At 37.2% G+C, this 27,027-nt stretch overlaps 1 protein-coding gene across 1 annotated transcript in view; it reads left to right on the forward strand.

Annotated features, from left to right (window-relative positions):
• The window catches only part of LOC109101110 (verrucotoxin subunit beta-like), a 30,325-nt gene extending 4,197 nt beyond the window's left edge, over positions 1-26,128 (forward strand). Inside the window, exon 3 of the mRNA XM_042761459.1 lies at positions 24,405-26,128. Within this exon, the coding sequence (XP_042617393.1) occupies positions 24,405-26,128 (1,724 nt within the window). The remainder of the gene's footprint in view (positions 1-24,404) is intronic.
• The last annotated feature ends 899 nt before the right edge of the window (positions 26,129-27,027 follow it).

The raw sequence follows: 27,027 nt of genomic DNA on the forward strand, positions 1-27,027 counted from the left end.
TGGTGTTTGGATTTGTACTTCGATATAATGAGCTCCAAGTTTAGGAATAGCCAATGCGGGTTTTTTTTTATTATTTCTCTCTCTCTCTCTCTCTCCATTTAACTCTCTATTTAACAGCATTAACTTACAATGAAATACATCTTCCTTCAGGTAGACTGAATGTTTTTCTGTCTTGCTAAATGTTGGGCTCATGATCAGTAAGTTGTATTCGCTCAAATTGTTTTAGTTAAATCAAAACTTGCGGACTTTGAAGCTGGGTCAGTTAGAGCGAGTCCCGCGCGCTGTGAAGCGGGAGCAGCTGATGGAGGACTCCGCTTGGTCTTAAAGCCTTCCGCAAACGCTACGTTCACAAATAACAATGATTTTCGTAAAATAATGATTAATTATCAATTGATAATTTGTTATTATTATGGTCTTGTGAAAACAATAATATGGGCTGCGGGAAAATAATGAATAAAAAGAGTAGGTCTGCTGTGAGTACAGGCATGTTTCACCCCAGTAACATGACAACACACCGTTCCTCACAGCCAAAAAACAGACCGAGTTCAGTTCAGCTGGAGGGGGCTGGGGGTTAGTTCTGTGTAGCTTGTGGGGGTTGAGATAAAGGTGTGAATCTCTTGGTCTTTCATATGGACAGTGTCTTATGAGGGTATCAATCTTGCAGAACAGGTTTAGATAGGACTCGTCATTTTGGTTTTAGGGCAACTTTGAAGAAAGGTTTTGATCCACTTCAAATGTTGACTACCGTATAGCGCAATATAGTTTATTAGTTATTATAACTTCAGAGGAAGTTGCCTTAATTTAAAAAAATTATAATAATAAATTCGCAAACTGTTACGTTAATTTTATTTTGTTTCGTCTAAACAATATTATTTTTAGACTATGAAATATAAATTCTCACAGAATGTAGCCTTTTCATAACCATATATTGTCTATACATCTCTTTGTGTTTTTTCTAAATCCCAAACAGAGTCCAGACATCAGTATTATCCGTCTATGATGTTTTATAGGCTTTTTTAGATTTGGGAATACACATGCGTTACAGACATGACAAAAAAAAAAAAAAAACATTTTGGAGTTTTTGGAGACATTATTATTATTATTATTTTTTTTTTTTTTGTTGTTGTTGTTGTTGTAGCCTATTTACAATGCACAAACCAGAAGCAAACAATATCTGCAGAGAAGGGTTGGCCATTCTTAAAAAAAAAAAAAATATCAATTTTATTTCAATTTTCGTTTTTGTGTGTTTCAGAGGAAAAATCAGTGTTAAGGTATCTCTCCATTACAGACCGTTCTGAAAGAAGAATTTATGCAAACGCGTATAAAATGCATTAAAAACTTTTTAAAGAGATGTCTAGAGGGTATTTGATAGGTCGGCCTCCCATGTAAGATTTTTCTAGTTACTAGTCGTTCATTTGTCATTATTCAACTAACAGCATTATATTACATTTACATATATAATCCATAATGAGCCTTAATATATTTCGCGCTCAAGCACATGCATTAAGTTCGTCACAAAGCACAGGCAGAAGTAGCCTAATAATTGTAAAAAAGGTGACATTTTAATTATTTATTAATAAACAAATGTTTTCTTGTCGGCTGCAAGATGAAATTTCACAGTGCTGACTCTCTCCACATGGACTCGCCTTTAAAGAGAAATACAACCTTCACAGATTACATAATGCTTTCGTTCTGAATTGATTCGTTTTAAAAGACATTTCAAGCTTTCTGTAGATATATTTATCATGTATGTGAGACACCACCGTTTTAAGTTAATTCATTATCCGGAAAAAAATTCAAGTGATCTAGAGGGCGCCTCCCTGTCCTGCATGCGCATTAATAATTTTCGCACAAACACTTAAATATGAATAATTATTCACATTTTGCATATGCATTATTTTTTACATGCAATTATCCAAAATAAAACCAAACAAGATTTGTAATGAAGATAAAATAAATAAGAATAAATGCTGCGTGTGCACTCAGCATCACTCGCGCTGCGCAAATCTTGCACGCAGACATTTTACACACCTGCATTTAAATGCGGCTACAATTTTTTTTTTTTTTTTTAACTTAAATTCTATGTAAGCAAGTAACGGCGGCTCCCTTTAAAATCACTGAAGTTGTCTATTAATGAAGCTCTTTTTTACATCATTTGAACTTTGGTGATTATAATGAGAGAACTTGAGTTTAATCGTGAGGACGTTTTATTAATCAGTCCATTCTTTAGAATTTTAATGATTTAGCTAAATCGTGCAGGTTTAATTTATTCATTTCTTTTTTTAATTAGGCCTAAATAATGGGAACGAAATTATACAGTGCCTCACGTTTTACTAAAATAAAGAAAATAATTTATAAAACACGCAACAATTTCTTTATCAGTCTACAGACAAATATATTTTCCCAAGAAGTTGTCTGTCAAAAATAAAGGACAGGTAACGAATAACAAAAATGCATGTTGTTTTATTAAAGGAATTTTAAAATATAAAATGTAATTATATTAATGATTTTTGTTTTTTTTGACATTTTGCATATTAATCCATGTAGCCTATAGCTCACTAAAATAGGCTACCACTTTTAATGCTACGGTGCAAAGTAAAACACAATTTATTTTGAATAATATAACACATAATTCATATTATATAAATAATACTGCACTCCTATTAAATGTGTCAAATCTAAAATATGGTGTAATACTGTGTAGCTTAGAGAAAATATAAGCACAGGCTCAGGCACAGGCTTGACATTTATCCTGCTTGAATTCGTTCTAAGAAATGCACATAACTTCATAAGTACCAAACTTTCCTCTGTGAATATTAAATATTTTAACTATTTGTTTTTTTATTTCATTTTCCCTGACTGCAGCCGTCAAATGTAACACATCAGCGAGGCAAAACTGACGTCTATTTGCGAAAATGTGATTTGATGCGCTTGTTTGAAAACTTGTGATTAAAGCGCCACTCAGCGGTCAAAAGCTGCAAATGCAATTTGCAGACGCCGCGGCGGCGGTACGAGCGGCGGTAGAAGTAACGCTTTGGATGTCCACCTACTGTACATACTGAAGCCTATCCGTTAAGTAATTTTCAACCCAAGAATGTGCTATCCCCCTAAAACCATACTTTTGCAATTTATATAATAAAATATTGTGATCTATTGTGTCGAAGGCTTTCTGTAAATCTAAAAAAAATTCCAACTGTGTACTGTTTTTTTATTTATTGCTTGTGTAATATTTTTAACTAAATTAATAACTGCCATTGTTGTGGACCTATGTGCTCAAAAAACCAAATTGTTGTTCAGTTAAAATATTATTTAATTCTATATATTTATCCAGCCTTTTAACAAATAACTTTTCTAATATTTTGGAGAATTGAGGAAGCAAAGAAATGGGTCTATAATTAGAAAACAAATGCTTGTCACCATCTTTATATAACGGAAGAACTTTGGCTATTTTCATTTAATTTGGAAAAATACCGGTTTCAAATGACTGGTTACAAATGAAGGTAAAGGGCTGAACATTATTATACATTATTTCCTTAACTATAAACATATCCAACCCATTTTTATCTACCGATATTTTTTCCTTTGCAATATCTCACAATTTTTAATATTTCATTTTCGTTAGTTGGACTTAAAAACATGAGTTTGAGCTCTTGTGGATAGAATCGATGTTTATGGATTTACTTTGTCGATGCACTATTTTATTTGCTAAATCATAACCAATTTTGACAAAATAATCATTAAACTCATTTACAGTTTCATTAATATTATTTATTATACTATTATCTTTAATAAAATGATTTGGATACTCACGCTTATATTTTCTTTTATGTATTACACTATTTAGCACTTTCCATGTTCCTTGTATATTTTGTTTATGTTCTATCAATAATTTTGTATAATATTCTTTTTTACTGTTTCTAATAATATTTACCAATTTATTCTTATATTCTTTATATTTATTTTCAGCATCTCTTGTTCTAGATTTCAGAAATTTTATGATACCTTTAGTAAACCAAGGTTTTTCTGTATTTTATGATTGACTTTAATTGCTTTAAGTGGACAGCATTTATAATAAATGTTTAATATATATAATATATAATATAATATATAAATATCATTAGCCTCATTTGGGTTTTCATAACTATAGACATTATCCCAATTTTGCCTGCCCAGTTCCTCTTTAAATATATTGCTTATAACAAAAATTAATTAGCATAGCCTATTTGTTATGAAGTTGATTTCAAATTCTTCATAAATTTTAAGAAGTGAACTTAAGAAAGAATGAAATTAGCCTGCATGTAGTCTGATCTATAGGCAAATTTAAAATTTTTTTTAAAAATAAATAAATCTTGATCATTTTTAAAATGAGAGAAATCACTGACATAATTTAAACTATACATTCTTCAACTGCAGAAAAAAAACTAAACCATTTATTTTTAATGTTAACATATGAATTAAATGAAAAACAAGAAATAAATCACAAAAACACCAGTTTTTTTTTTCTTGTAATCAAGAAAAAATATTTGACAAAATTTCAAAATGAATGCTGAATGATATTTGTCAGTGAACGCATCTCCACTGCATACAATCGTTGGTGTCAGTCACAAATATTAAACATGTTTTAGGCTACAATGCATGGTGTATGTGTTCCACTAGCTTCGTTCCCATGGACACCTTTTTGTTTGATCTAATTCTGGATATTTTCAGCCTAAGACCTGTGATAAAACCATATCTAAAGCCATGTCTACACCATTATATTCACTTGATGTGGTGACTGTCCACACGGGAAGTGGCGTGAGGCGACAAATCTTCTACAGTAACTGATGCCTTTTTCTATCCAGAATTTTGGAAACAAGCATTGTATGCTTGTTGTGTTGAATGTTCAAAAATTTTGTGGACATGAGTTGTATTTTTGTTTGTTTCGAGAGAAAAGAAAATGCACACGATCACAGATTGCACGCTTCCCAGCCAAAACAACCCACATGTGAAACTGCAATACTAACCCATGAAATAAGATTTCAGCCATATTGCCCATCTAATGCACACGATCACAGATTGCACGCTTCCCAGCCAAAACAACCCAACACTAGGGTGCATCGATCTGATACTAAGGATCATCGGTTGCGTCATGTAGGCGGGCAGAGACACTTGTGTGTTACTATTCGTTATTTTGGGAACCACAATTGTTCTACGGATGCATATATTTCAAGTGTGATAGTTACAGATATAGTTCAATGTGAGGTACAGATTAATATTTAAGTCATTCAATTCAAATTCACATAAACTCTTCTTTCCACTGTGGCTGTCTGTCATCCTCCATTCAGCAATCAAACTGTGTGTTGCATTCGGTAAAACTCTCTTCAAGAGCGCACAGTAACTGAGGTTTAAAACTGTTCAAAGAAAAGGCTCAATAAACTAACATACAGATTTAATACACTACTTATCAATATTTCTTTCCTTTGTACTAGTGATGTCCGTTTCATGAACGAATCATTCGATTTAACCAGTTCTTCTTTGTCAAGTCAAGTCAAGTCACCTTTATTTATATAGTGCTTTAAACAAAAAAATTTGTCAAAGCAACTGAACAACATTAATTAGGAAAATAGTGTGTCAATAATGCAAAATGACAGTTAAAGGCAGTTCATCACTAAATTCAGTGATGTCATCATCTCAGTTCAGTTTAAATATTATCTGTGCAATCATTTGCAATCAAGTCAATGATATCGCTGTAAATGAAGTGTCCCCAACTAAGCAAGCCAGAGGCAACAGCGGCAAGGAACCAAAACTCCATCGGTGACAGAATGGAGAAAAAACCTTCACTGTAAAAAGTTATTCTCTATATTTACTCAATAAAATTGTGTCAACAGATTACAAGCAATATTATTAATTAATTTTAACACATTAGAATTAATTAGAATTAACCATTCAAAATGAGTAGAATAACATGAAAAAATTAAGTAAAATTTACACAAAAATATTGATTACATTGGACAAAAAACAAACAAACAAAAAAAACACTATACTAAAGAATACTATGTTGTGGATGCCAGGCCAGTAGTTGGCGATCATGAAACACCCTTCGAAAACATTATATGCATGCACATGACAATCAACACCTTTTACAAATTCACATTTTTGTTGCTTACATAGATATGATCCATGATACAGGCATCATGTTCAAAAAAGGTTGTGCTACATAAAAAGTTGTCCCCCAAAACAGAGTTATTGAACACACCTTAAGGTCATGAACAGAATCACTGAAGGAAAAAAAGGTAAATTATTGGTTACCATTATAGTGATCAGTGTTTGCTTTAGTTGAGCCCTTGACCCTTGATGTTTTAAAATTACATTTTGTATTGTTGTTTGATATATAAGGTATTATCAAATTGTCTGAGATTTGAGAATGCAGTGGATGTGGAGGACTATAATGTAACAAGAGCTTGTTCAAATAGTGAGGTGCTAAACCATTCAGGGCTTTATAAGTAATAAACAAGATTTTAAAATCTATACGATGTTTGATGGGGAGCCAGTGCAGTGTTAACAGAACCGGGCTAATATGGTCATTGACTTACTGGTTCTAGTAAGAACTCTAGCTGCTGCATTTTGGACTAACTGGAGTTTGTTTACTAAGCGTGCAGAACAAACCACCCAATAAAGCATTACAATAATTTAACCTTGAGGTCATAAACGCATGGATTAACATTTCTGCATTTTACATTGAGAGCATAGGCCGTGATTTAGATGTATTTTTGAGATGGAAAAATGCAGTTTTACAAATGCTAGAAACGTGGCTTTCTAAGAAAAGATTGCTATCAAATAGCACACCTAAGTTCCTAACTGATGACGAAGAATTGACAGAGCAGCCATCAAGTCTTAGACAGCGGTTCTAGGTCATTACATGCGTTTAGGTCTATAATTAACACCTCTGTGTTTTTCAGAATTTTAGTAAGATCAGTAAGAAATTACTTGTCATCCAGTTTTTTATATCCACTATGCATTCCGTTAGTTTTTCAAATTGGTTTGTTTCGCCAGGCCGCGAAGAAATATAGGAGCTGAGTGTTGAGTATAATTGTTAAGGATAACACCGTGTTTCATGATGATATCTCCCAAGGGTAACATTTAAAGCGTGAAGAGTAACGGCCCTAGTATTGAGCCTTGAGGTACTCCATACTGCACTTGTGATCGATATGATACCTCTTCATTCACTGCTATGAATTGATGGCGGTCATATAAGTATGATTTTAACCATGCTAATGCACTTCCATTAATGCTAACAAAGTTTTCTACTCTATGCAAAAGAATGTTGTGGTCAATAGTGTTGAACGCAGCACTAAGATCCAATAGCACTAATAGAGAGATAAAACCACGTACAGATGATAAGAGCAGTTCATTTGTAACTCTAAGGAGAGCTGTCTCAGTACTATGATACAGTCTAAATCCTGACTGGAAATCCTCACAGATACCATTTTTCTCTAAGAAGGAATATAACTGTGAGGATACTACCTTTTCTAGTATCTTGGACAGAAAAGGGAGATTCAAGATCGGTCTATAATTAACTAGTTCTTTGGGGTCAAGTTGTGGTTTTTAACCACAAGGCTTAATAACAGCCAGTTTGAAGGTTTTAGGGACATATCCTAATGACAATGAGGAATTAATAACAGTCAGAAGAGGATTTATGACTTCTGGAAGCACCTCTTTTATGAGCTTAGATGGAATAGGGTCTAACATACATGTTGTTGGTTTAGATGATTTAACAAGTTTATACAATTCTTTCTTTCCTATAGTAGAGAATGAGTGGAACTGTTCCTCAGAGGACCTATAGTGCACTGTGTGATGCGATACTGTAGCTGACGGCTGCATGGTTACAATTTTATCTCTAACAGTATCGACCTTAGAAGTAAAGTAGTTCATAAAGTCATTACTGCTGTGATTTTGGGAATTGTCAACACTTGTTGATGCTTTACCCCTTTTTCATTCTGATTATTTTAGCCACTGTATTGAAATAAATACCTGGGGGTTATGTTGTTTTTTTCTTCTAAAAGAGACAAAAAGTAATCAGATCTAGCAGCTTTTAATGCTTTTCTGTAGGATAGGTTACCTTTCCGGCCAAGCAATACAAAATACCTCTAGTTTTGTTTTCCTCCACCTGCTCTCCATTTTCCAGGCTGCTCTCTTTAGGGTGCGAGTGTGCTCATTATACCACGGTTTTCCTTAACCTTCCTTAAGCGTAAAGGAGCAACTGTATTTAAAATGCTAGAAAAGAGAGAGTCCACAGTTTCTGTTACATCATCAAGTTGAGGTTTTGGATATGCTAAGGAATTGGGATAGATCAGGAAGATTACTTTCAAAGCAGTCTTTTGTGGTAGAGCTAGAGTTGATAATTTTAGTCTCAGAAGAAGAAGAAGAATAACTAGACAGTAAAGTTTGTAGGCAATCTTTAAGTTGTCTTGAAAAAGCCTAGCTAGAAAGTTTGAAGTAGTTTTAAAAGCTTACAGTTTGAGGGTTTTCAGTTTTAACTAATTTGAAGTAGTTTTAAAGTTTTGAAGACAATACAATCTACCAGAAAAACAGATAGATAAATAGAAAGACAGATAAAAAGATAAGAAATAGTAAACTAGCATGTTGGTAGCATGATTAGCAAGTGACTAGTATGTTGCTAACATGATTAACAAGTTACTAGCATGTCACTAGCATGTTTCCAGCATGATTAGCATGTGGCTAGCATGTTGCTGGCATTATTAGCAAGTCTTACTGTAATACAGTAATAATCTTACTGTATTCACATTTAGCATTAGCCAGCACTTTTAAATTTGCTAAGATGTCAGGCGCTCTGGCTCCCGGTAAAGATTGGACTATTGTCTCTATTTTCACATTCCGTACAATAGAATTGCCAGTAACTAGAGCACTTTCATCAGGTTTCTCAGTGGGTGCATCACTGAGTGGGGAGAACCTGTTAAATGTTTTGATCAGAACAGAAGAGCGGTATTTTGACCCGCAACAATGCCGCCTCACTGTCACCCAGTTGCCCTGCTGCAGAGGCGCTGTTACCGGAACCGAACGATGTACAGGAATCCCTGGGCTAGACCCCTCCAAAGCCTTATCTAGAGCCCTCACATTCTTACTGTCCTCAATTAAAGTTTGGATGCGTGTCTCTTATTCTGAAATCTTCTCTGTCAGCCTAACTATTTCCCTGCATTCAGTGGTGGACAGTAACGGAGTAGCTTTACCTCGTTACTGTACTTAAGTACATTTTTCAAGTATCTGTACTTTACTGGAGTAGTTTTATTTTAAGTAACTTTTACTTTTACTTCACTACATTCCAAAGCATAAGATCGTACTTTTTACTTCACTACATTTCATAAAACATATCGTTACTCCTTACAATATATATCACGTGCTCTGAGACGCAGAAGCGGTGTCTGATTCAAGAACGAACTGATTCTTTTCAATGAACCTTTTAAATCGGTTTGCAAATAGCACCAAACGATTCATTCACGAATTAGAATGATCTGATTGCAACTGTTCTCGAGTCTACAACTCACTGATTCAAATGAACCGTTTAGTGCGAGTCTCTAGTGAACTCAATTCACAACCGGGAGATCTTGTGAGCGCGTGCGCGACTGATGCTGCTAAAAGTAAGTTACTAATGTCGAATTTTGAGATTAATTATTGTAACTGAAAATCATATTTAGGTCAGAATTGTCAGTTGTTTGTGAACTAAATCTTCTGTAAAGGGTGATCTATTTAAGCCCACTGAAATGCTTGAATGCAAACACATCAGCATCTGTGCTTCTTAGGTCAAAAAAACAAAACATTAAATTAACACAGATTAAATAAAATAACTAATGCACGTTCAAATTCCCGCTGACATAACATTAACAGTTGTATTAAAATGTTACGCATTTATCCCTATGTGAAGTCTGTTTTTATATTATCAACAGTATAAATGTTTATATTGTTTGAATTAACCACCCAAGTAGACAGATATGAATGTTTATTCATAACCATACTGAAAATAAGTAAATATTGGTAGCTGATGCTAACTGTCTAGCTAACAAGCTTGCTGGTGCTAAGTTGAGGTTATTTTTTAAAATAAAGTCCAAATATTTTTATTCAACCACCTAGATATATTATATCTGGGGAAAAAAGAAAGGCTGTGATGTTCAGAACATGGTAACTACAGTAATTATCAAAGTGGGAAGTGATGCCCTCTGGGAGTATTTTGGCCAGGAGTGTTTTTACACCACAGACAAGGTTTGAGAAAATGTTCTTCCTAACTTCAGGCCTTATTCTCATGTCATATATAACTGTGATGTTCTGCAAAACAACAAATTTTAAAACACTTTTTTTCTTACTGGTGAAAATCTGATGATCAAACGTGACCCGGAGCACAAAAGCATTCTGAAGTCGCTGGGGTATATTTGTAGCAATAGCCAAAAATACATTGTATGGGTCAAAATGATTAATTTTTCTTTTATGGCAAAAATTCATTAGGATATTAAGTAAAGACCATGTTCCATGAAGATATTTTTTAAATTTCCTACCGTAAATATATTAAAACTTATTTTTTGATTAGTAATATGCATTGCTAAGAATTCATTTAGACAAGTTTAAAGGTGATTTTCTCAGTGTTTTTATTTTTTTGCACCCTCAGATTCCAGATTTTCAAATAGTTGTATCTCAGACAAATATCATCCTTTCCTAACAAACAAAACATCAATGGAAAGCTTATTTAATCAGCTTTCGGATGATGCCTAAATCTCAATTTCAAAAAAATGACCCTTATGGTTTTGTGGTCCAGGGTCACAAATCTGTTTTCTCTCAGGTACATCGCAGTGTAAGCTTCACAGTGAACATTACTCCATCACTCTTGTCAGCGTAGTCCATATCAACAACAAAAATATATCTTGACTCCATTAAGTGGTTATTTTGAGAAAATTCCAGGTATTTTGAGCAGTAGGATTATAAAAAAAAACATATGTGCTAATATAAAATTAAATTAAGTAGCCTATATAAAATTGCAAAATAAATCTATATGTCAGTAATATTTTACATAAGTACATAAAAAATTGAGTACCTTTGTACTTTCACTCAAGTAAAATTGAAAAAGGAGTAATTTTACTTTTACTGGAGTAATATTTTATTATACGTATCTGTACTTTTACTCAAGTACTTGATTTGTGTACTTCGTCCACCACTGCCTGCATTCATCACATGTGAGTCCCTTGTCGCCGACAGAGAGAGATAAACTATACATGTGGCAAGCAGTGCAAATAACAATAGCAGGAGAAGCCATTACTCACTGTGCTTGATGAAAGATTCTTACCACAGTTGTTTGATGAACTTGTGAAAAACCGGAATGAGAGAGTATTGAGAGAGAGGAGAGGAGAAAGGAAAAAGGAAAAAGAAAAGAAAACAGCGATAGGCACAAATGGAAATGCAAATCACAAGCTAACGAATGTTAATGCAATGCAGGTGCGCTGCACTCGCGGATTTAGAATTAAAGTTAACAATCAAATTAATCAGATTAGACTGATAGATCATATCAGAAATATGGTGGGAATTAAGTTATATTTTATCACTTTAAACAACAGAGAGCGATAGTAAGATAGAGATTCTACAGAAAAACAAAGCTATACGGAGCTACACGGAGCTACAATCACAAACCAGCAGCAAGGCAAGCAGGAAGCAGGAATAACACTGTCCAACAGCGACACCAGTCTGAAACAAACCGTTTGAACTAGTTCACCAAATCGGACTGAATCATTTGAAACGGTTTAGATTAGATTAGATTAGATTCAACTTTATTGTCACTGCACATGTAAGGTACAAGGCAACGAAATGCAGTTAGCATCTAACCCAGAAGTGCAATAAGCAGTAAGTACAGAATATACAAGGTCTACAATATGTACAATAACTATACAGATAAGTATTATGGACATAATTTACAGATTTTAAATACTATCAGCATGATATACAGATAGGTGTACTATGAACATACTATACAGATGGAATATGTGAAAATGTATGTACACTATAGGCAGAACTATGAACATAAGAACATAATTTACACTATTGCAATGGTCAGTAAAGTGCAGAGAAAATATTTCAGTGTGCAAATGGATTACTCAGTGTTTCTGGATGAACAGACAGTAGTGCAAACTAATAGCAAGTTTACTGTTTTTTTTTTTGCTTGTTGTAAAATAAATAAATAAATAAATCGGTCAGATGTAGTGATGAAGTGTGGGGGAGGAGTCTGTGTGTATGGTGTGGGGGGTGTCAGAGGGCAGAGTTCAGTAAGGAGACAGCTGTAGGGAAAAAACTGTTCCTGGATCTGCTGGTCCTTGTCCGGAGGCTCCTGAAGCACCTCCCGGAGGGCAGAAGGTTAAACAGTCCATGGTCAGGGTGAGAGGAGTCCTTAAGAATGCTGCGAGCTCGACATAGACAGCGTTTCCTCTGGATGTCCTCAATAGCAGGAAGTGGTGTCCCCGTGATGCGTTGGGCAGTTTTCACCACCCTCTGCACTGCTTTGCGGTCAGCCACTGAGCATTTCCCATACCAGACTGTGATGCAGCTGGTCAGGATGCTCTCGATCGCACACCGGTAAAAGTTTACCACTATGGCTGAAGACAGTTGGTTCTTCTTCAGTGTTCTGAGGAAGAAGAGGCATTGGTGAGCCTTCTTGACCAGGCTGGAGGTGTTTGTGGTCCAGGACAGGTCCTCCGAGTTGGTGGTTCCCAGGAACTTGAAGCTGGAGACACGTTCAACAACCATCCCGTTAATGTGGATGGGGTCATGCGTGCTTCCTTTCTTCTTCCTGAAGTCCACAATGAGGTTCTTTGTCTTGCTGGTGTTAAGGAGCAGGTTATTGTCAGCGCACCATGTGGCCAGGTGCTGTACCTTTTCCCTGTAGGCAGTCTCATCGTTGTCATTGATGAGGCCAATCACCATGGTGTCATCTGCAAACTTAATGATGGAGTTGGATCAATGTACAGGCTTGCAGTCGTGGGTGTAGAGGAAATAGAGGAATGGACTCAGCACACAGCACTGTGGTACGCCGGTGTTAAGTGTGATGGTGGTGATATACCACCAGCATTTGAGTGGGTGTGGCCTGACCTAACATGCTGAGGCCTGTTGGTCAGAAGTTCCATGATCCAGTTGCAGAGGGAGGTGTTAATGTCCAGGTCTCCAAGTTTTGTGGTCAGCTTGGAGGGAATGACGTTGTTAAATGCTGAACTGAAGTCAAAAACAACATCCGTACATATGTGTTGTTATTGACTCGATTCGATTCCCCGGGAACACATGATAGGTAAAAATTAATAGCCTGAATGCACTGTAAGTCACTTTGGATAAAAGCGTCTGCTAAATGCATACATTTATTTATTTATTTATTTATTTATTTATTTATTGTCCAGGTGTGTGAGTGCAGAGTGCAGCACTGTGCATACTGCATCCTCTGTGCTCCTATTTCTGCGGTAGGCAAATTGATGTGGGTCCAGTGTGGGTGGGAGGCAGTCTTTGAGGTGTGTGCTTGGACCAATCGCTCAAAGCACTTCATAATGATGGGTGTGAGTGCTACCGGGGCCATAGTCATTCAGGCACATTGGGGAGGAGTGTTTTGGTACTGGCACAATGGATGTGGACTTAAAACATGTTGGCACAGTTGCTTGGGTGAGGGACAGGTTGAAAATGTCTGTGAAGACCCCTGCAAGCTGCTCTGCACATGGTCTAAGCACACGTCCAGGAATGCCGTCCGGGCCAGCAGCCTTGTGTGCGTTGATCCGGCTCAATGCAGTGTGGACATCTGTGGAGGTGAGTTTGAGAGGTTGGTGATCTGCTGAGTGTGTGATTTTGGTGGCTGTCTCCTTGCTGTCACTGTTGAGGCGAGCATAAAAGTAATTTAGCTCGTTAAGGAAGGAGACGTCCGTGACCGTTGGAGTGGAGTTACTTGACTTGTAGTCACTGATGACCTGGATGCCCTGCCACATGCGTCGGGGGTCAGAGTTGGAAAAGTGTTCCTCTACCTTCAGCTTGTAGCAGTACTTGGCCTTTTTGATGCCCCTTTTCAGGTTAGGCTCTGGATTTGCTGTAGGCCTGAGCGTCATCTGACCTGAAGGCAGTGTTGCGGGCTTTCAGCAGAAGTCGCACCTCCTTGTTCATCCATGGCTTCTGATTAGGGTATGTTGTTATCTGTTTTTCTGTTGTAACACTGTCAATGGTGGTGTTGATGTAAGTCAGTACAGAGGAGGTATAGATGTTAATGTCCATGTGAGAGCCACAGGCAGCCTCATAAGCAAACATACTCCAGTCAGTGTGTTGAAATCTGTCCTGAAGTAAAGATTCTGCTCCAGTTGGCCACACTTTGATGGTCCTCATTGATGGCTTCACACGGTTGATGAGGGGTGAATACTTAGGTGTGAGAAACAAAGAAAGGTGATCAGACTGTCCGAGGTGGGGGAGGGGGGTCGCGATGTAAGCTCCATCAATGTTTGTGTAAACATGATCCAAAGTTTTGTCTCCTCTGGTGTGGCAGGAAACATGCTGATGAAATTTGGGGAGAACTGTCTTTAATTTGCAGTGATTTAAATTACCTGCGACAATAAAAGCAGCCTCCGGGTGAGCAGTCTGTTGTTTACTAATGGCTGCATGAAGTTCGTTCAAAGCAAGCTTGGCATTAGCATCCGGTGGAATATAGACTGCAGTTATAATGGTGGAAGTGAACTCCCGCGGCAGATAAAAAGGTCTACATTTAACCATGAGAAACTCTAGGTTAGCTGAGCAGTGTCTCCCAACAATGACAATGTCCGTACACCAAGATTTGTTGACATAAATGCACATTCCACCACCTCTTGTCTTGCTGGAGTCATCTGCCGTTCTATCTGCCTGGAGCGTGTAGCGTCCGGCTAGCTCAATAGCATTATTGGGTACGTTGCTGTGTAGCCATGAAATGGTTTGCGTCTCCAGTAAGCATTAATCCACAAATTACTTAAGTTATTCACTTTTTAAACATGGCTGACACTCCCCCGAATTGAAACAAACCAGTATTCATTCATTTACTTAAACAGTACACTGTCTGAAATGTTGTGAAGAGAGAACTTTTCTATATGGACTCGGAGGAGTGCGCAGCCTGCGCACTGTGACTCGGTGTTGTGTCAAGCTCATCATTCTGCACACGGGATGCGCATAAGCGCTCTGTGCTGCTATATATTGGCGCCTTTAGCATTATAATACTTTTATGTGCAATCAAAAATTATTAATGGCTTTTCTTATTCTGCCCTATCTATCATATGTTGCTTCCTTTTTTGCTGTGCTATACATTTAAAATAAACGTCTTTTAGATTTCTATATTGGCTTTTCTTATTCTGCCCTATCTATCATATGTTGCTGCCTTTTTTGCTGTGCTATAACAATACAAAGAGGAAGCTGGATCTTTTTAGGCAATAAAACGGCTTTTTGGAGTTCTATATAATGTATATACAACAATACATTTTACCAGATTTTAGACTTCACTTTTATTTGTAAATAAAATATTTCAGTAGATTTTATAAAATTATTGTGCACCCGTGACTTTTCTAGAGTATCTTTTTGCTGCTGAATTATCCACTAACCTAGTTTATAATAGTATTTTTTTTTTCATAGATTGTGATTTATATTTTTTTTTCATTTGTTATTTTTCATTAAAATGAAGTTGTCTATATGTAGTAGATTGTGTTTAACACTCAAAAGATAGACGATCAGGTCAACATAGAGAAGTATAGAAATTTTACATTGATTTAAAAAAAAACTGTGCTGGTATCGGATTGGATCGGTATCGGCATCGGCAGATACTCAGAATTTTTGGTATCGGATTGGATCGGCTTTAAAAAAAATTGTATTGTTGCATCCTTAGGTAAAACACACCCTCCTAATTACCTTACGGACAAAGAAATGCATAAATAAATAAATGTATAAATAAATAAATCCGTAAATAAATAGAGAAATGTGAAAATAAATAAAAGTGGAAATAAATAAATGTATAAATAAAAAATGTTTTGCTTTTTTTTACTTTTCTTTGTATATTAATTTATACATTTATTTATATTGACTTTTTTACTTTTTTTGTATATTTATTTATTTATTAGGGCCCGAGCACTGGTGGTGCGAGGACCCTCTTGGAATTTTCTTCTTCTTCTTCTTCTTGTCCGAAATGAATCGCATTTTTGAGGGCCTAAACATGCTCTAAAACTCACGAAACTTTGCTCACACCTCAGAACTGGTGAAAATTTACATCTGATATAGGTTTCAGAAGTGGGTGTGGCAAAATTGCACGATAGCACCACCTGTTAAATTTCAACTGAGTGCGCCTCGAGCTACATTTCACGTACATGCATGAAAATCGGTACATACATGTAACACCATTACCTACAAAAAAGTCTCTTGGGACAAAATCCAAAACCCAACAGGAAGTAAGTTATTTTGAATTTCCTGTACGATTTTTGTGTAGTTTTTGCCATTTCCATGCCTCCTACTTTGACAAACTCCTCCTACAGTTTTAATCGGATCATCTTCAAATTTGGTGAGGGTCATCATAAGACCTTTGCGATGTTAAATTGTGAAGATTTTGAGTTTTCGTCAAGGGGCGTGTCCCTGGCGGCCTGACAAAGTTTGATGTTTCGCCATAAAAGAGGAAGTTGCTGTAACTCAGGCAAACAATGTCCGATCTGCCCCAAACTTCACATGTGTGTCAGGTGTTCTGTCCTGAACAAACACCCATGACCAAATTCAGTTATAGTCATAGCGCCACCTGCTGGCAACAGGAAGTGTCATGTTTAACACTGTTATGGACTCCTAGGAACATATTAAAAAGTATCAACAAGGGTTAAATACGCTGACAACATGCTAATGCTAAAAATAATAGAAACATACTAATACATGCAACAACACTTAGCTAAGTGGCTACTAATGCAGTGAAAATAAGGAAGTTGCTGTAACTCAGGCAAACAATGTCCGATCTGCCCCAAACTTCAAATTTGTGTCATGTAGTTCTGTCCTGAACAAATCACCCATGACCTGTATTCAGTATGCCTGTATTCGGTATAGTCATAGTGTCACCTACTGGCAACAGGAAGTGTCATGTTTAACACTGTTATGGACTCCTAGGAACATATTAAAAAGTATCAACAAGTTTTAAATACGCTGACAACATGCTAAAAACATACTAAAACATGCAACAACACTTAGCTAATTGCTAAAGCATGCTACTAATGCAGTGATAAAGGAAGTTGCTGAAACTCAGGCAAGCAATGTCCGATTTGCCCCAAACTTCAAATGTTTGACAAGAGTCCTGTCCTGAACACATCAACATGCCCGTATTTGGTATAGTCATAGTGCCACCTACTGGCAACAGGAAGTCTCATGTGTAACACTGTTATGGACTCCTAGGAACATATTAAAAAGTGTCAACAAGTTTTAAATACGCTAACAACATGCTAAAAACATACTAAAACATTCTAGCAACACTTAGCTTAGTGCTAAAGCATGCTACTAATGCAGTGAAACAGGAAGTTACTGTAACTCAGGCATGCAGAGTCCAATCTGCCCCAAATTTAACACTTTTGATAAGAGTTCTGACCTGAACACATCAACATACCCTTATTCAGTTATAGTCATAGCGTCACCTGCTGACAACAGGAAGTGACATGGTAAACACTGTAATGGACTCCTAGGAACATATTAAAGAGTGTCCAATTTGTCCCAAATTTAACAAGTTTGATAAGAGTCCTGGCCTTAACATATCTTAATACCAATATTTCCGTTATAATCATACCGCCACCTGCTGGCAACAGGAAATTACTTGTTATAAACTAACTTAAACAAGCAATGTCCAGTCTGCCTCAAACTTCTCATGTTTGGTATGAGTCCTGGCCTGAACTCATCTTAAGGCCAATATTAATTTATAGTCATAGCGCCACCTGCTGGCAACAGGAAATTGCTTGTTTTTCACTAACTTAAACATGCAATGTCTAATCTGCCCCAAACTTCACATGTTTTGTAAGAGTCCTGGCCTGAAGACATTTACATGCCAATATTCAGTTATAATCATATTGCCACCTGTTGTGTATGTATATATATATATATATATATATATATATATATATACATATGATATATAAATATATATAAAAAATATGGCCCAAGTTAGTTTGCTTCCGTAATATCTTCTATATGGAGTCCGGGTGGTGAGCACACAAGGTGAGGGGGACCCTGTTCTCTTATGGCCACCGGCTGGTGAGCACGGGTGTGAGGGCCCTTTCATCGCTGCTTGCAGCTTTAATTTATAATTAAGTCAGCTTTGGCATTCTGTTTTTGTTTTTGTGATCTTTTTCAAAATCACACAAGGTCCCCAGATAATACTTATACCGTGCGAATAGGGCTTTAGTCGCTGGAGACTGAGTCAAGTCCCGAGTCTTTGGTCACGAGTCAGAGTCGAGTCTCAAGTCATTTAATGGCTTGCGAAAAAAATCTCATTCAGAATCCTCATGTATTGAAATATTCCGATTTAAGAAGCTGTTTTATAGGTTATAGACAAAATATATATATTCTATGATCTGATTTGTTAAAAAAAAAAATAAAAATTGATTTAAGCCAAAAGTTTTTTAATCTTTTAGGTTAGTTTTCTCGTAATGAAATTCTATAAGTAATCAGTCCGAAGTTACCATGACACACAAAAAATATTGACACAGATATTACAAAACCATACAAATAAAATTTCTTTAAAAAAAAAGTCAGGGGTATTCAATTAAAGTTCCAAGGCACGGCCTCTAATATTAACAAAATTACCCAAGCAGAGGTATACGGACAAAAAAAAAAAAAAAAAAAACAGTTTCTGTTCAAGGTTTCCCAGATAGCAAAATACACTCTTTGGACTCAAAATTTGCCTGTGGACTCACTGCCTGATTCTGGCCCGAGTCAATCGGGCTAGATGCAAGCGGCCTTTTAGCGCGCTGACACTGCGGCATCCAAGCCGGAATCGGCCCAACACTAAAGTGCACAGCGCACATTTACTATTACATTATTAAGAACAAAAGTTGTGCCTGTTGACATTATTTAATGGATCAGTGCTATCATGAACTAACAAAGAACAGTTGTTCTTTTTTAACGGTATCAAAGATTTATGCATACTGTAACAAATTTATTGCTCAATGTTATATAATGTTATATAACATACACTTAACAAAAAGATGGTGGTGCATCCACACGCAGTGGCTTCTCTCTCTCCCGTCAGAACGGTGTTTTCTTGTTTTCTGTGTTGTGAGTCGCAGTGTTTTTGTACGTCTTCATCGCATCTACCTGTCTTTAAGCGCGCATGCAGTCGTGAGTTTCTGCTGGATGTCGGCAGAACCACATTTTTAGAGTTAAACACCACGCACGCGGAAGAGCTGTGGGACCTCGGCCTGCTCCGTAGGCCTACACCATCACCGACCCCCACTACTGCATCTCGCCCACAGCGGAGGCGCCACAAGCAGCGTGAAAGGAAGCAGAAGAGGGGTAAGTGCGGAGGTATCTGGGCTAGGCTAATGGCTAACCCACACAAACCAGCTATCCTCACCATCGTAGCGGGGGATTTCAACCATGCAGACTTAAAGAGTGTGTTCCCCAAAATACACAAACACATTAAATTTCCAACAAGAGGTAAAAACATTTTAGACCTTGTTTACACCACACAGAGAGGAGCTTACAAAGCCCTCTCAACAACACCACAGACCTCCAAGAGTATTCACTGCTTACATCACCAAGTGTATTAATGATGTAACAGTCACAAAGACCATCACTGTCCGGGCCAACCAGAAGCCGTGGATGCCAGGGGAGGTCTACAGACAACTGAAGACGTGGAATGCTGCCTTTAGAGCTGGAGATAAGGTGGGCCTGAAGACAGCTAGGACCAACCTATCTTGCGGCATCAGAGAGGCTAAGAGACAGTACTCCAGGAGGATAGCCCATCGTTTAGCGACAGCAGAGACACTCGGAGCCTGTGGCAGGGGATACAGACCATTACAGACTACAAGCCCCCACTGCTGACCTGTGACAGCAACATCTCCCTGCTGAATGAGCTGAATGTCTTCTTCGCTTGCTTTGAGGAACAAAAAGGCACCAATGCACAGAAGACTCCGTCTCCTCCCGGTGACCAGGTGAGGACGCTGACCCCAGACAGCGTGAGAAGATCCTTCAGCAGTATCAATGCATGCAAAGCTCTGGGTCCTGACAAAATTCCTGGGCGTGTACTGAGAGACTCTGCAGAGGAACTGACTGATGTCCTCACAGACATTTTCAACATCTCACTTAATCAGGCTGTCATCCCCACGTTTCAAAGCTACAACCATCATTCCAGTCTTGAAGAAGCCGTCTTTATTGAGATTCACAGGTTCTTTCTGTCTGTCTGTCTGTCTGTCTGTCTGTCATTACTCAGTTACAACAGCCAAACAAAATCTAACTTTAAAATTTAAGGGTCAAGAGCCCAACTAAAGCAAACACTTACCCCTATAATTGTAATGTAAAAATTTTGATTTTCGTCTTTGGTGATTCTGCTTGTTAATATCAGGTGTCTTCAATAATGGTAACTCATCACTCAATTGATCACTTAATTATCTCATTAACTTTAACTTGGCTTCTGTGTTTATTTAAAACTCTTATTTTAACACTTTCACACTCTTGAGTGTGGTCTCACATATACTCCCAGAAGAGTTAATTTCACTATGGATTTTTTTGTTGTGTAAGTGGCAAAGTTTTAAAATTAAAAACATTTTGTACTTTTATTTATTTATCTAATCATCTATAACTATTACCTTGGCTCATTTCTGAGTGAAACAATGAGTACTTTTTCTTGGTTGTTGCTAATCTTAATCTGGTGACAGATTTGTTTGGGAGCTTTCATCTCTGCACCTGTACAGAGCAAATAATATGCAAGTATTGTTTAACGTAATGCGTCAATGTGAACTACATTAAATGTATGTTGTAGCATAAATGTGCCCACTGCTCCGGGTGTGTGTTCACGTTGTGTTTGTGTTATGTTTTGTGTGTGTTTTATTTGGGGAAGTTGAGTGCAGAGCACGAATTCCGAGTATGGGTTACCATACTTGGCTGTATGTCACATCACTTTCACTTTCGCAATGTACCTGTTATTTGACAGACTATTTACAGCACTAACTGCAATGACAGCACAATAAGTGTCTGTGCCCAGCATGATTAATATTTAGTGTGTAGCATGCCAATTAAAGAGAGATCTCCCAAAAAATTAAATTTAATCCCCTTCAAACTGTCCATACCTGACAAACCTCTTGGGTTTGATTACCAGCATTCTTAAAAAATATAATTGCACTGCTGATACTTTGCATAGAATACATTGTTTAACAATACTATTGCACACTCATCCAACTGTATTTTATTACACTGTTGTTACTGCTGCTGTTCATAATGTAATATATGACACTACATTGCATTCCATGTATATTCTGTAAAACATAGCTTCACTCTACTTATATATATTTATATTCTGTACATACTCTACTTAATACCCTAACCCTAAGGTTGTGGGTTCGAGTCTCGTGCTGGCAATACCACGACTGAGGTGCCCTTGAGCAAGGCACCGAAACCCAACTGCTCCCCGGGTGCCGCAGCATAAAAGATGTGCACTGCTCTGGGTGTGTGTTCATGGTGTGTGAGTTCTGAGTACGGGTCACCATACTTGGCTGTATGTCACGTCACTTTACACTTTATATAAAACACCATATTCTTGCACTTCTGGTTAGATACTAACTGCATTTCATTAGCTCTGTACTTGTACTCTGCATAATGACAATAAAGTTGAATCTAATCTTATCTAATTCTTCAAAGTATCTTCTTTTGAGTTCTGCAGAAAAACAAAATTCAGAGGATTGGTAAAATGTAAATGACAGAATTCTGGTTAACTATACACTGAATTAAATTAATAAACACTTTTTTTTTTTTTTATCGGTATTCGGTATGTATAAATTTGAAATTGAACACTGCAATAAAATGCTTGAAAAATACACATTATGTAGATCTTGATGTTGATGTTGTGTCTTCAGTTATTATTCCCCGCAGTTACTGCAGAAAATAACATGGTGAAATGATCAATGCAGATATTTTACTTGAACGTACTCTCATTGGCTCTAATGCTCCTTGCTAGTTCTGTCAGAAGTATAATAAAGATGAGGTCCACTGTCTTGGACTCCAACCACTGTTCAGTGTTCACAGGTGTCTGGGTTATGTCTGCCATTCCTTCAGCGATGACACTTCTCTTGGTTACTACAAACACAGAAATATTAAAAGAAATGTGTAACATGTTAAGAGAAATCGGTGCTGTGTTTGTATTGTGATCACATGTTTTGCCAGAGATGAGCATCTGTACAAGTACAGTCTGCTTGCAGTTAGCAGTTGTAAAAGCAGAACAGAGCCATTGCATATGATCTCAAACATACTTATGCATACATGACTGCAGTACATTCTCATCATAAAAATAACTGAATCTAGATTTTGTATTTAGTTGAGGTTATTTGAAAACAACAACCTTATACACATTAAAACAAATCTTCACTCTCACCTACTTTAAGAAATATGGGGAAAACAATGTTTGCTTGTTGCAACTGCATTTACAAAAATAAGAATGTGGAAGTTAAAAATACAAACAAACCTTTCTCTTTGTATATGCTGGACCGCCACCATCCTCCTCTTCCTCATATTTTTATTGGTGGACCGTACACTGTAAAAAAAAAAAAATCTGTTAAATTTACAGTAAAATACTGCCAGCTGTGGTTGCCAGAACTTTACCATCAAAAATACAGTAGTAACATTTTAGATATTACAGAACTATTTAAATTTATAGTGAAAAACCATTTCATTAACTGATACTATGTTAATTTACAATCCTTTGAGTTAACTCCTTTTATTTGCAGAAACCGACTGCACTTAACTTTGCCAATTAATATTTTTAATGTTTAAGTAATGTGAGCATATTGGTGTTGAGAACTACTTTGCTTAAGTCTATGAAGAAAAACCTACTTATTTTTGAAAAGTCATCTTAAACATCAATTCAACAAAAATTTATTGTAGATAACAGTAATGTACACTCATGTGTGATTGAAATTATAGAAGATATTTACACTGCATTAATAACTACACAGTCACTGCCCTTAAATAAAGTAAACAGCATAACATCAGGGTTTCTCTGTCTGACCTTTACTTAAACATAGGCTTTACTCTCCAGCACAATGGTGACCCACAAAACAGTATTTTGCTGTTTTTTTCTCGATTTTACGGCGAAATACGGGCAGCTGTGGTGTTACGTTTTTTTTTTACAGTTTGCCTTCGTAAATAAAATTAACAGTACACTGTTAGCAATTGATGTAATTTTTACAGTAAATTTTACAGCACTGTAAAACTTGTATTCATGTTTTTATTGTAAATGCAAATGCATGATGGGAAATTGAGGGGCAGTCCTGTAATATAATTGTAACTACACCGTGGAAGCATTATTTTACAGCCACCGCATAGCATTGTGGGATAGCATTAAGACTGGTACTTTCCCAGCTAACAGAATTTTGTTATAAGAACATTCTCCAAATATTGAGTGTTGGTTCTGGGAACATAAATAATGTCCAGTTTTCTTGACGTTAGAGGAACGTTTTTAAAAGGTATGATGTTTCTCAAACATTCTTTCAATGTAATATTTATTTAAGATTCAACATTCTAGGAACGTTTATTTGTAACATTCCAAGAACATAAAAAGATGCAGTTTTCTTAATGTTAGTAAAATGTTATTTAAAGGTTAATTTGATGTTCCTGAAACATTATTTCAATCATTCAATAACCTGCTGTGAACAAGCACTGGAAGAAAGATAAGAACACAAACTGCAACTTTATTCAGCTACAGCATTAGATGAACTGAAGATAAAAGACTTTAAATCTCTCAAGATCTGATTAAACAACTCCACAAACAGCATTACCAGCTTCACTTACAGTATTAATAACCAGATTGACTTTATTTCTGACACGCGTCTACAGAAGTTCTTATTGAGAATTTACAATAAGGTTAAGATGTTGACATCTTATTGAAAATCTTACAGTATTACTAAACAGATTGACTTTATTTCTGTCACGCGTGTTGGAGATCAGTGTTTGCTTCAGCTGGTGATTCGAACAGCTCGTGTCTGTTCTTGACCTGCATTCAAGTTGTTTAAATATAGTGAAACACTGTTGTGGTTTATGCTTTTTTGCAGTACAAAAGTTGCAGTTTAAAACATGTATGGGTTTTCAGAAAACGTTTTTAGACAAGTGTGTTTTTACAAAAACTGTTCATTCCCAGCAAATTGCCATTTCGTAACTGTTAAAACCATTTCTCATTTCAGGTGTTACTCTGTGGGATAAGAAATCACTGAGGGAAGATTTGGACACTCATCTGCAGCTCATGACAGATTTGAAGTTCAGTAGGTTTGGTTTTCTGTATGTTAGGTCTTGTCTGAAGGCCAGTTTCTTGGGGGGGTTAGTTGAAGTAGGTGGATCTGCCAAGTACCTGCGTAACACCAAATCATCCAACGAGCAGTCCAGAGTAACAATGCATTACAGTGAAACCTCAAGATTCGATCAACTCACTATGACTCATCTGGGCCAGATCACCTACCCTCAGGTGTTTGACCAGAAAACTGCAACTCATGTGGTCACGGCTGTGCTGTATGGAGCTCAGGCCTTCATGGTGTTTGATCGCTCATTTGCAGATGATAAAAACAAGCAGGACATTGAGGGAGAACTGAATGTCATGGTCAAGAAGATCCCTGGATTTTCCATTGAGGGAGAAGGAGCTGTAAAAATGACAGATAAGGATAGTAAAAAGGCTGAGAATATCACCTGCACCTTTCATGGTGATTTCCATCTTGAGCAGAATCCCACCACGTACATGGAGGCCCTAGAAGTGTACAAGAAGCTCCCCACTCTGCTGAAGAGAAATCCAGAGAATTCAGTGCCAATAAAAGTCTGGCTCTATCCTCTAAGTTTACTGGATACAAAGGCAGCTCGGTTGGAGAGAGAAATCAGTACACATTTGATTTCCAACACCGAAGATATGATGGAGGGGCTGGGGGAGGTAGAGCGGACATGCAATGACCTGTCCAGAAGAACAGAGGCAAATGTTTTCAGTGACGTCAAAGAAAGGCTGCGCTCATTTCAGCATTCATTTATCATTTACACAATGGTGCTCCAGAAAGCACTGGCCAGGGTCTTGCCTGCCATTCGAGGAGGAGGTATGGAGGAACAATCCCTGGCAGACATTCTGGAGATACACAGCAGCTCCCCTTTTAACACTGGCTTACTTAACCAATGGTTAGATGATGCAAAGTCTGAACTTATCTTATTGAAAAATTACAGCAAGACACTGAATGAGATCAACATTGAAGATTTAAACGGGCTCAACACCATCCTTTTTAATCCTGATATTGATGTTGTGGTGTGCTTGACCTTCACGTCTCTAAAATATGAAGACCCATATCTTTCAACCCTGACAGAGTTTCTAAAATCTGACAAGTTTAAAGAGCTAGATGGACACAAAACCCTGCTTTCTGTGACATCAGGTAGAAAGTGGTTCAAAGATCCTGATGTCATTGCAAAGATGAGAGAGAACTTACGTCTCTTCAAGAGATTTTCAGAGGCCTGTAAAAATGAGAAGAGTATCCGATTCATTATTTCTGCCATCTCCAATCCCTCCATTCCAGGCTCCTCCATCTATCTGTATGAAAATGGGAAAGTGACAGACACAAAGTTCCATCCCGTGTCCAAGCCACCCCCACCGGTAGTGAAAAATGTCCTGGCACAAACTGTGTCCCTGAAACTGCAGAAGTCCCCAACTGGAGAAACAGTGAAGTACAGAGTGGAATACAAGCAGGTGAAAGCAGACTCAGGAGCTGAGCAACAGTGGCTTGCCATAGACACAGCTGATGAAGACTTCATGCTGACTGGATTGGAGCCTGGAAAGCAGTACCTGATCCGCTACAGGATAGTGGGTAAAGTGGGAGTGAGTGAAGCCAGTGAGACTGTCAGCCCTACAGTCTCTTCAAGTAAGTGTCATCTGCACATTTTATGAATAATTTCTTTTTTTTTTTATTTCCTCAAAACATTTGCTATGTTCAAACAATCAACATTTAGAATTATTTTTGGGACTGTATTTAAGAGGTGTGACTACCAAACTGTACTTTTTACACACCAGCATATTCATTATTTGAACAGCTACTATATTATTAATCACCCATTAGGTATATAAGGTTGTTTGTTCGAGTCTCGTGCCGGCAATACCACGACTGAGGTGCCCTTGAGCAAGGCACCGAACCCCCAACTGCTCCCTGGGTGCCATAACATGCCCACTGCTCTGCGCGTGCGTGCGTGCGTGCGTGCGTGCGTGCGTGCGTGCGTGCGTGCGTGCGTGTGCGTGTGTGCCGTGCGTGCGTGCTGCGTCGTGCGTGCGTGCACTTTGGATGGGTAAATGCAGAGCATGATTTCTGAGTATGGGTCACCATACTTGGCCTTTATGTCACGTCACTTTCTCTTTCAACTGTCAGTCTGCATGGAGAGGATCTTGAGACTCCAGTAGCTTCAAACACCTGTCTGCTACTCAGCAGTGTCTTTTTTACAGCTGGTATTACAATACAGTTCATTTGTTTGACAGAAACTTTCCTTAATAAATCTTTATCTGATCAAGATCTTCTTTGCTTTAAGTCACTCACAAAGCTTTTGACAGTTCAATAATCTCTATTTGCTTTTCACAAAATATTTTTTGTTTTGATGCCTTTTGCAAGACATTGCATTTTTTCATACTTTTCATCTTCAGAAAGATTCTTTCTCCCTCACCATATTTCATGAGAACTGTGACTTAATAATTTGGAACAACCTCTTCAAGTAGGGTTTCCATTTACCTAAGAAGACTTGGCAAACTATTGAACAAATCTGTCTGAGATTGATACCAATTATCTAAAAAGATGTGAAAAA

This window comes from Cyprinus carpio, chromosome A8 (assembly GCF_018340385.1).
Source record: "Cyprinus carpio isolate SPL01 chromosome A8, ASM1834038v1, whole genome shotgun sequence".
Taxonomy (NCBI): Eukaryota; Metazoa; Chordata; class Actinopteri; order Cypriniformes; family Cyprinidae; genus Cyprinus; species Cyprinus carpio.